This window comes from Bubalus bubalis, chromosome 6 (genome assembly GCF_019923935.1).
Source record: "Bubalus bubalis isolate 160015118507 breed Murrah chromosome 6, NDDB_SH_1, whole genome shotgun sequence".
In the NCBI taxonomy this organism is placed as follows: Eukaryota; Metazoa; Chordata; class Mammalia; order Artiodactyla; family Bovidae; genus Bubalus; species Bubalus bubalis.
The window spans coordinates 85,842,053-85,854,175 of NC_059162.1; the positions used below are offsets into that span (position 1 = coordinate 85,842,053).

A 12,123-nucleotide genomic window follows, 5' to 3' on the forward strand; every position below is an offset into this window, starting at 1 on the left:
GGTTGCCATGTCCTTCTCCAGGGGAACTTCCTGACCCAGGGATCAAACCTGTGTCTCCCGTGTCTCCTGCACTGGCAGACAGATTCTTTACCACTAAGCCACCTGGGTAGCCCTCTCTAAGCTTGGCTACTGTCTTTTACGTACACTTATCTATTTCTGGTTTTAGTCGGTAATGTTCACACAGATGTCATGCTTTTATTCTTTTCATCTAGTTCATGCTTTGCTGGCAGTCAAGATACCCTATTTGTTTTGGCAATGTTGAAGACTTCTTGGACATGCTCTCCAATGTACCCCATGGCCCAGTATGCTTTCCCCTCTTAAGTTACAGCTGGGACTGTTTTTTCTCCACCACTCTATACAGCCTTGTGAATGGTGAGGGAAGGCAGTAGTTGCAGGGGTGGGGAAGAGCAGCTGAGCCAGTGGGCAATCTTTTTTAATAACACATGAGCTAGGCTATCATTTCTGAGGTTTAAGTACCTCATACAAGGACGGTGAGAATGGTATTCCATTTCCGTGGAGAAATTCCTTGGGACATCAGTGCTGCCCCAATTCAGTGTGTGGCCCTATACCCTTTGTTCTTATCAGAGTCAGGCCCTTAGTTTCTTCTTGGCCATTATTTCCACTCTTATCTAGTGCAAATAAAATGAAGAACTCAAAGAGTGAATTTCCTTCTGATTGAGATTACTGTGAGAAGTCACAAGATTTTTGTTGACTCCCCAGCAAGAGCAAGGAATGAAGAATGAACAGCAGGTTCCTGCTCTGCAGCACCTCTGTCAATAGCAATATGCTTGCTTCTTTCCTTGATTACCAAGCTTTTTAATTTAACTTTATTAGGTTAAGCCTTTTTTCTTGTTTACCTGCCCTTGGCGAATTTCTTTGCCACCTATTTTTCTTTTTTGGTTCATTTGGTTGGGTATTAAAAAAATTCTCCTCAAATTTAAATTATCACTCTCCGGTTGTATTGTTGTTCAGTTGCCCAGTCACGTCTGACTCTGTGACACCATGGACTGCAGCACACCAGGCGTCCCTGTCCCTCACCATCTCCCGAAGCCTGGCCAAGTTCGTGTCCAATCCAAGTTCATGCATCCATGAATCCAGTGATGCTATCCAACCATCTCATCCTCTGATGCCCTCTTCTCCTGCCCTCAATCTTTCCCAGCATCAGGGACTTTTCCAGTGAGGTAGCTATTCTCATCAGCTGAGCAAAGTACTGGAGCTTCAGCATCAGTCCTTCCAATGAATATTCATGGTTGATTTCCCTTAAGATTGACTGGTTTGATCTCCTTGCTGTTAATTGGACTTAGAGGGGTCTTCTCCAGCACCACAGTTCGAAGGCATCAATTCTTTGGTGCTCTGCCTTCTTTACGGTCCAGCTCTCAAGACTGTATGTGACCATTGGGAAGACCATAGCCTTGATTATACGGACTCTTCTCAGCAGAGAAACATCTCTGCTTTTCAACATACTGTCTAGGTTTGTCATAGCTTTCCTGCCAAGAGGCTATTGTCTTCTGATTTCATGGCTGCAGTCATCATCCACAGCGATTTTAGAGCCCAAGATGATGAAATCTGTCACTATTTCCATCTTTTCCCCTTCTATTTGCCATGAAGTAATATAATCTACTGTCTGGTTACATATGATTAAAAATACACATTTTTCAAAAATAATTTTTCTTATAAAATTAGGGTATGCATCATATACACCTGTGTGAAATTCACATTGTTAAATTAATCAATTACTTCTTGTTCTGATTATATGCAGTAGTCATTTATTTCACACGTGTAGCAGATAGTTGAGGGTTGCCTCCTTTTTGATACTGGAATTAAAATGCCAAAACTTGGGATGTCTATACCTTTCAACTAAAATCAGATCATCATGTACTCTTCACCATGTGTTACAAATACTGAAACGTTTTAACCGAATTTTGTGTTTTTTAAAAAAGAATTTCTCAGAAAACTGTACAGAGATCTTACATAAGGCTGGTAACACCTAAATGAGTCAGTCCTCTCCTCTTTACATGAGGTGTTCTGGAAGAAAGATATAATCTTACTTGAAAATAAAACATTTCAGATGCTGTGCATGTGGTTAAGAAGGAAGAAAGGGAAAAACATAGTGAGTCACTAGCTTTGTTCAAACATAGAGGAGGGATATTTAATGCTAAAGTTAGGAGGTTTGGATTCTGGTGCTGGTTGTCACTGCCCTGCACATCTGAATCACCCTGACCAAGTCACTTCTCATCTCATTTGCAAACTCATGAAGGTTAGAAATACACCCAGCCCTATACTTCTAGATATTTAAGCAAGGGTATTGCTACCACAAGCCTTGTTCCTTGTCCTCATACTTTTCAGAGTCAATTATTTACATAGCTCCTTATTTGAATGAAAAGTGCAATACACACGTAGCATATTATGATGGCATATTTAACCTTTTGTACAATTTTTCAAGACTTATTGCATAATTTCATATTTGCACTTTCATTTAATAATAACAATATATGCAAACATATACATAACCCCTTATGTGCCTGGCCCTCTTTAAGAGCTTCAAGTATATTAATTCACTTAATCTTCACATCACTCAGGGAAATATATACTATTATCACATCATTTGTCAAAAGAGAAAAATGAAGTATAGAGAAACTAAGCAATGAGCCCAAGCAGACACAACTAGCTAGTAACACGACCAGGACTTCCCTGGTGGCTCAGCTGTAAGTCCACTTGCAACTCAGGAGACATGGATTCAATCCCTGGGTCAGGAAGATCCCCTGGAGAAGGAAATTGGCACCCTACTCCAGGATTCTTGCCTGGGAAATCCCACGGACAGATGAGCTTGGCGGGCTACCATTAATGGGGTCGCAAAAGAGTTGGACATGACTTAGCAACTAAACAACAACAACAGTAACACGATCAGGTTCTGAATACAGGAAGCCTGGTCTGACGATTCACCCCTTTAACTATTTAACTACTGTTTCTCATTCCCAGTTTATTTTGCTAACATGTATGTGCGTACGAACCTGAGAATTACATACGTGTTCATATACATGTACATGTTAGCAAAACAAACTTTGCATCTACATTTACTGGAGGTCAAGCACTTCTAAATATTCCCATAAAGGACTCCACTTAATACTCACACCTTATAAAGTAGATACTTTAGTTTCCCCTTTTTACAGAATAACAAATTAAGCTCTATCTAAGCAGTTGAAATTTTACAATTTGAATGATCTTCTCAATGAAGTAGTTACGCCAGCAATTTTCCACTCTAAAAGAAAAAAATGATCAAATTTATGTTTCAATATTCAAGTCTACAGCAAACTCTTTCAATGGTCCCTCCATGAAATAAAACCCAATCTCCAAAACACTTTACTCATTAATTAATTAAAAAAGGCTTATTAATTCAAAGAGGAAATTACTCTCATATCCTTACCTGCATATCTAGTTCTTGGCATCTTTGCCTCAGTTCTTCTTTTTCTGCTAGTGCTTCCTGAAGTTCTTCTAGGGCCCTTTTAAGCTGAAACAGAAAATGTCTTAATTCTTAGTAAATCATATTTTGAAACAAACTGATGTATTTATCACAACACATATATATACTGATGTTGGAAACAGTTTCAAAATTAACAAACGCATTTGCCTCTTCTTTTACCACTTCCCTTCCAACGGAGGTTGGGTTATACAGAGGAAGAGAGTATCTTTTCCACCAGGGAAAACAACTGTGTAAAATAACCAGGGGAAGGAGTCTTGAGTACAGAACCTTAGAGTTCAATATTAAAGGAAAGCAACTGTGATAAAAATCACATTTCCTTATTAGATAAATTAGAATTTAGCAGAATTTTTAAAACTGTCTGCTATTTAATTATGTAACTATATAGCATGAGCTACATATGTATTAACAAATATCAGGAAAGTTTAATGCCACTTGACTCTTCAAACACCATCATTAAAAACTGGAAATCAACACTACCTGCATTCATGAAGGAATGTATAATAATATTTAAGATCTTACAAGAGAACAAACTATCTAAAATTCATGGAGGAAAATATCTTGTATGTGTTCTCCGATATAAGCCTTTAAGACAGTACTGGGTTTGCCAGAAAGTTCATTTGGGTCCTTCCGTTAAGATGTATGGAAAACCTGAATGAACCTTTTAGTTAACCCAGTAACTGACAGAGGAAGTCTATCACTGTTACATTTTCCTCACATACTGAAATACTCACCTGTTGTTCTAATTCTCCAACAGCATCATTTGTGGGAGAGCTCACGATTTCTTTACTCATCAGCTAGGATGAAAATAATAAAATTAAGTACAATAAACTGAGGCACACACAGTAAAAGTATTCACTTTTTTTTACAAGCAAAAAGTTCTTTTACACAGTAAAAATTACAGTAAGGTGTTTTATGTTTAATTTTTCCTCGCCTTAATTTGATGACCCTTATTTTATTCAAATAAAAAATATATAGCAGCTTAAGCTAAATAACTCAGTGTTCAAACATTATATTAGTGAAGACAAAAAGTAGAGTGTGCTCGAAATATGTAAATAGATATATTTAAAATACTAATGTACTAAAAATTATAATACAAATTCTACATAAAATTGAGCACATTAAATAATTTTAAAAAATGATTCTTCTGTAACATGAGTTGGCACTTTAAAAATTCAGCTATAAATGAGTTATGTGGCAAAATTCCTAATCCAAGAAGCCATTTTAAATGTAAGAGCTACAATTATATGAGAAAAAAAGATCCTGTAAAATAATTTCTTTTGCATATGTGAGACATGTATATTTATGCATAGCGGCGTTTTGAATTCAAACTAGCAATGCAGACTCAGGGTATATCCATTTTTCAAGTCCTATATGCTGCCTCCCTTTAAATCATGACTCTTCCAAACTAACCCTTAACTCTATTTTCCCTCAGGCCTCCTCTTCACTTGACTTCATCTCAGCCTTCTGGTCTGACTTTAAGAATGAACATGTGCCAAATGAATTCTTAATCTTTATGGCATAACTTAAGATAACCAAGCTGGATTGAACCCAGATGACCTGGCTCTGAAATATAATTATCACTGTGTTTTCTCACAGTTCTAACATTCTGAAAATGCACATAAGATACATACACACACACACACTTTAAATTTCAGAGACGATTATTCTATCTGGCAGAAAAAAGAGAAGGTATAAAAATTCCTATCTGGGAAGATGCTGTTTATCCTGCTTAGCTGAAGTTACTTAAAGGAACTTAATAGTAATTTAACTTTTAAAATGCAGAGGTACTAAAATTGGGCTTGAAGTCCTTATAAGAAATTTTGGGGAAAAAGAATGAAGGGACAACACAACAATCAAAGATAAATTAAACTACTGCAAAGGGCACATTTATACAGTAGTGAAATATACATCCATAAAGTTTTTGTGAACAGTTTTATTCAATTTGGTTTAGGATTTTTATACATGTGTGATTATGATATAACTTACCTCTTGAATAGCAGTCATGACCACGTGTTGAACAGATTCTTCCAAAGTCATTATATTCTGAATATGTTCTATGATTAAAAAAAAAAAATCAGATCTGATAAAAACTCTACTCTTTACCCACAGTAATTCAGCCATTCAATTAACCATATAAAAATTCATTCACTACACATAATTCTTTATGCAAGTACAATACTTTTTCCACAAGAAATATGTCCATTGAAAACAAATACGCATAATTGAAAATATTCATATACATATTTATAAATGTTTTAAAGAAAATCTCTAAGTTTCTTATAAGGAAGAAAATGAGAAGAAATTGCAATTAATCTTAGAACAACTATGACAATTTCTTCTATCTTGTTAAATATTCAACATTATGGGATGAATTCACATATACAGGTATAGCAGAGAGATACTATAAGTTCAGTTCCAGACAATAAAGCAATGATCACAATAAAGTAAGTCACATGAATTTTTTAGTTTAAAAGTTCTATTTACAGACTACTGTAATCAATTAAGTGACAATAGCATTATATCTAAAAAAAACAATATACAAACCTGAATTAAAAATTGCTTTATTGCTAACAAAATGCTAACCATCATCTGAGACTTTAGTAAGTGCTGATCCTTTTACTAATAAGAGGATCTTATTGATATCTTGATGCTGATGGCTGCTAGAAGAAAACCAAAGAGGGCGCTAGCGAAAGCTGGGGTGTCTGTGGCAATTTCTTAAAATAAGACACCAGTGAAGTCTGCTGTATCAACTGACTCTTCCTTTCACAATTTCTCTATAGCATGCAGTGCTGTTTGATATCATTTTACACACAGTATAGCTTCTTTCAAAACTAGAGTCTATCCTCTCAAATCCTGCTACTGCTTCATCAACTAAGTTTATGTAATTTCTAAATTCTTTGTTGTCATTTCAGCAATCTTCACGGCATCTTCACCAGGAGTAGATTTCATGTCAGGAAACCATTTTCTTTGTTCATCCATAAGAACCAACTCATCTATTAACATTTTCTCATGAGATTTAGTCATATCTTTAAGCTCCACTTCTAATTCAAATTCTCTTGCTATTTTACATCTGCAGTTAAACCCTCCATTGAAGTCTTGAACTGCTTAAGTCATGTACGAGAGTTGGAATTAGTTTTTTCCAAACTCTAATTAATGCTGGAGTTTAATGTTTTTACCTCTTCCCATGAATCATCTATGCTCTTTCTTTTTCCCCTAAGGCAAACACTCCTTTACCTTTTTAATTTTTATTTTACATTGGAATATAGTTGATTTACAAGGGTATATTCATTCTGGGTGTACAGGAGAGTAGTTATACATATACATCCAGTCTTTCTCATAGTCTTTTCCCATATAGGTTACTATAGAGTATTGAGTAGAATATGGCAGTTTGCATATGTTAATCTCAATATCCTAGTTTATCTGCCCTCCCCACCTTTCCCCTTTGGCAACCATAAGTTTGCTTGCTAAGCCTGTGAATCTGTTTCTGTTTTATAATTAAACTCACTTGTACAATTTTTAGATTTCACATATTAGTATATCATATATGTTTTTCTCTGTCTGACTTACTTCACTTAGTAACAATCTCTAATTGCATCCATGTTGCTGCAAATAGCATTATTTCATTCCTTTTCTATGGCTGAGTAATCTTCCATTGTATATATGTACCACATCTTCCTTACCATTATCTGCTGATGGACATTTAGGCTGCTTCCATGCCTTGGCTATTGTAAATAGTGCTGCAATCAACATTGGGGTGCAAGTATCTTTGCTAATTAGTTTTCTTCAGATATATGCCCAAGAGTGAATCAAATCTATTTTTAGTTTTTAACATCTATATTGTTCTCTATAGTGGCTGTACCAATTTACATTCCCACCAACAGTCTAAGCTGACACAAACAAATGTAATGACATACCAAGTTCTTGGATTGGAAGAATCAATATTGTCAAAATGACTACACCACCCAAAGGTAACCTACAGATTCAATGCAATCCCTATCAAATTACCAATGGCATTTTTTGCAGCTCTAGAACAAAAATATCTTAAAATTTGTATGGAAACACAAAATACCCTGAATAGCTAAAGCAATCTTGAGAGAGAAAAATGGAGCTGGAGGAAACAGGCTCCCTGACCTCAGATTATAAAGTAATCAAAACGTACAGTAATCAAACAGTTTGGTAATGGCACAAAAACAGAGGTATTGATCAATGGGACAGGATAAAGTCCAGAGATAAACTCATGTATCTATGGTCCATTAATCTATAACAAAGGAGGCAAGAATATAAAATGGAGAAAAGACAGTCTCTTCAATAAGTGGTACTGGAAAAACTGAATAGGTAAATGTAAAAGAATGAATTAACATTCTCTAACATCATACACAAAAATAAATTTTAAATGGATTAAAGACCTATATGTAAGACCATATACTGTAAAACTCTCAAAGGAAAATATAGGCAGAACACTTTTTGACATAAACTGCTGCAATATCTTTTTGGATCCACCTCCTTAGAGTAGTAAAAATAAAAATAAATAATAGGACCTAGTTAAACTTAAAAGTTTTTCTGCACAGCAAAGGATAGCTATGAGAAATAAAAACCTATAGAGAAGTACTCACTTGCCCAAGAAAAAACAGCCAGTTAATAATAGAGATGGCCTAATATGAAAGTTTTCTGATACCCAAACCCTTTTTTATTGATAAACTATAGCTGATTTCATATATTTTATTTTTCTCCTTCCTGAATTAATTCTTACTGAATTTATCTTCTTATGTGCAGTCTTCATTAGTTAGATAACACTGAATATTTTCTAAGGTTCTGACTTAAAGTATTTTACAAACTTCAGCACCCGACATCCTCTTAAAAAGGTGATGTCCTAAAGCCAGTTTTGGATGAGTCATGCAAAAAATATCAGGATCAAAAATCGCATCACCCAGACTGATGCAAGCTCCTAAGAGAAGTAGATCTTGGTCTATTCAGTTCATCATTTTACTCATTACTTTCAACCAAAAACACTCTTTTTGTACTCAGCTGGATATGGATTACTGTGTTCAGCTATACTAATATAGTCCTCAACTCCATTTATATCATCAGACTGCTTATCTGGAGGACACATTGAAGGCATTCTTCTGAAAATAGCAGAATATCACCTGAAGACCCTGGATTATAATTTAGCAGCTGCATAATCATTTATGATATGAAAGTCTGAACCAACATAAGGTTCTGTATGTGAAAGAGAAAGCTTATCAAATGAATAAGTACAATTTTTATTGAATATCCACTAAGTCCTAAGCACTGACTAAATTAAGCTAATTAAAGTACATTTTATTTAGCCACTGAATATGAATCTCAGAATCCAGAAATACAATTATACTGAAGATCTATAGCTTTTTAATGGCAGAGCTGTGCTTGAATTCAGAACCTCTGGCCTTGTGCCAACCCTCAATAGTACATTATTATGCTCTTTCTTATAAGCAATGTAGGTTGTTTCTAGAAAGTAGATATCCTCAAATAACTGAAATTCACTTACCTTGTTTCTTTTCACAGTTGACAGCACAACCTAAAATAAGCTGGAGCAATCTCCCAAGCTCCACAGAATCTGAGCATTCAGTTATCTGGTTTAAATCAGGGATAAGTTCTTCAGAAATCTGTTGCCCCAAAAACTGCAGTGTTAAAAATAAATTAGATCACTCACTTATGTAGGCTACAGAGAACTGACTACATTTAGTTGTTATAAGGAAGATAAATTCTATAAATAGGTTCATGAAATGATTCAGATAAATTAACAAATGACAAAACCACAATTATTAACTAAAACCAGTTAGCAAAGTTCAAGCAAGCTCCTAAAATTTTGAGAACCAACCAAATGCAACTAACATGGTTTTATACCAAGTATCATTTTACCCCACTGTCAGACAGAGGAATTGTTTAAGAAGCCCCTGGCCTGATCTATTATGATAAAACTTATGCCTTTCCATATAAAATAAACAGATTTATGTTAAGTCAAAGAATATTCAAAATATTTTGATATAGTCTTGATGAACAGAGAAACACAAAATAAACTGTCACACTTTGACAAATGAATAACAGACTTAAACGATTAATCTTGGCTGGCTCTATAATTTTTCTGCATGGTGTCCATGGGATCGCAGAGTGGCACAAAACTTAAGAGACGGAACAACAACTTTCATTCTATTTTTCTGTTGTGCCACACGGCTTGTGGGATCTTAATTTCCCAACCAGGGACTGAACCAGTGCCCTGGGAGTGAAAGTGCCAAGTTCTATCACTGAACTGCCAGGGAATTCCCAAGACTGTTTTCTTCAAGTTACTAAAAAGTATTCTTGGCATTAAAAAGACCAAAAGCAAACAAAAACTCAAAATGAGTTTTAGGCATTCAGATCAGATCAGATCAGTCGCTCAGTCATGTCCGATTCTTCGCGACCCCATGAATCGCAGCACACCAGGCCTCCCTGGCCATCACCAACTCCTGGAGTTCACTGAGACTCACGTCCATTGAGTCAGTGATGCCATCCAGCCATCTCATCCTCTGTCGTCCCCTTCTCCTCCTGCCCCCAATCCCACCCAGCATCAGGGTTAGTGAATTGAAAAATTTTAGTTCTAAAATTACTTGGAACAAACAAGTTCAACTGTACAAAAATTTAAAAAAAAATTCTTTAATGGCAAAATCAGACCAAAAGTTTTCACACATTAAGCAATTAACCTTCTAATATCAAATAATCCTACTAGAGAATTTCTTATAATGCTGAATAAGAAAAACAAAGTACTTGAATAATGTAATATCTAATGTGACTTTAATACTACTTTTATTTTGCATTCTTCCTCAATTCACTTGCACAAGCATAATTTCATAGTGTATTTTGCTGCTGTTTACACTGGAAAGAAACAGAATAATACTTTAAACATAAAAGTACTTCAATTTAATTATAAGATCTACTTTATAGCATTGCATAAAATCAAATTATATAAAGATATAAGCAATTTTATTTGAGAAAATAATCAACTTAAAGAGTAGCAACATATAAACATTATTTTACAAATCAACATATTAAGTTTTAGCCCTTATATATTCACAAAATTTGAGTGTACTAAAAATGGAGAAAAAATAATATCTTTCAATTATGAATTATACATCATAAAATGTTATAAACTAAAAGCAAGTCATTTTTCATTGTCAATGTAATTATCACAGAGTATTTTATATTTAAATAGTCAGATGATTTTCATACCTCATTGTAGTAACTCATAATTCCTTGAAGCACCTTCTTTAAATTACTAGCCTAATAGAAGAAAAAATAAGAATTAAATCATTTAATATTAATAATGAAAGAAAATGTATGTCAAGGTGAAAGACAATAAAAACTTCCCAATAAAAAGGACAACAAAAATACATATTGGAATTCTACAAATACAAGTACATGGTAATTTTTATTTTTTTTTTTTATTTTTTATTTTTTTTAGGTTCTTAATTTTATTTTATTTTTAAACTTTACATAACTGTATTAGTTTTGCCAAATATCAAAATGAATCCACCACAGGTATACATGTGTTCCCCATCCTGAACCCTCCTCCCTCCTCCCTCCCCATTCCATCCCTCTGGGTCATCCCAGTGCACCAGCCCCAAGCATCCAGTATCGTGCATCGAACCTGGACTGGCAACTCATTTCATACATGATATTTGACATGTTTCAATGCCATTCTCCCAAATCTTCCCACCCTCTCCCTCTCCCACAGAGTCCATAAGACTGTTCTATACATCAGTGTCTCTTTTGCTGTCTCGTACACAGGGTTATTGTTACCATCTTTCTAAATTCCATATATATGCGTTAGTATACTGTATTGGTGTTTTTCTTTCTGGCTTACTTCACTCTGTATAATAGGCTCCAGTTTCATCCACCTCATTAGAACTGATTCAAATGTATTCTTTTTAATGGCTGAATAATACTCCATTGTGTATATGTACCACAGCTTTCTTATCCATTCATCTGCTGATGGACATCTAGGTTGCTTCCATGTCCTGGCTATTATAAACAGTGCTGCGATGAACATTGGGGTACTCGTGTCTCTTTCCCTTCTGGTTTCCTCAGTGTGTATGCCCAGCTGTGGGATTGCTGGATCATAAGGCAGGTCTATTTCCAGTTTTTTAAGGAATCTCCACACTGTTCTCCATAGTGGCTGTACTAGTTTGCATTCCCACCAACAGTGTAAGAGGGTTCCCTTTTCTCCACATCCTCTCCAGCATTTATTACTTGTAGACTTTTGGATCGCAGCCATTCTGACTGGTGTGAAATGGTACCTCACAGTGGTTTTGATTTGCATTTCTCTGATAATGAGTGATGTTGAGCATCTTTTCATGTGTTTGTTAGCCATCTGTATGTCTTCTTTGGAGAAATGTCTATTTAGTTCTTTGGCCCATTTTTTGATTGGGTCATTCATTTTTCTGGAGTTGAGCTGTAGGAGTTGCTTGTATATTCTCGAGATTAGTTGTTTGTCAGTTGCTTCATTTGCTATTATCTTCTCCCATTCTGAAGGCTGTCTTTTCACCTTGCTAATAGTTTCCTTTGATGTGCAGAAGCTTTTAAGGTTAATTAGGTCCCATTTGTTTATTTTTGCTTTTATTTCCAATATT

General features: G+C 35.1%; 1 protein-coding gene across 5 annotated transcripts in view; it reads right to left on the reverse strand.

Annotated features, from left to right (window-relative positions):
• The window catches only part of HOOK1 (hook microtubule tethering protein 1), a 73,683-nt gene that overhangs the window by 44,226 nt on the left and 17,334 nt on the right, over positions 1 to 12,123 (reverse strand). For 4 of the 5 annotated variants that reach the window (XM_025288608.3, XM_025288609.3, XM_025288607.3 and 1 more), the window contains 5 exons: positions 10,724 to 10,774; positions 9,006 to 9,138; positions 5,468 to 5,535; positions 4,213 to 4,275; positions 3,425 to 3,508 (listed from right to left, as the gene is read on the reverse strand). In XM_025288608.3, the coding sequence (XP_025144393.1) occupies positions 3,425 to 3,508; positions 4,213 to 4,275; positions 5,468 to 5,535; positions 9,006 to 9,138; positions 10,724 to 10,774 (399 nt within the window). The remainder of the gene's footprint in view (positions 1 to 3,424; positions 3,509 to 4,212; positions 4,276 to 5,467; positions 5,536 to 9,005; positions 9,139 to 10,723; positions 10,775 to 12,123) is intronic. The other variant, XM_044944915.2, reaches the window with a different exon arrangement.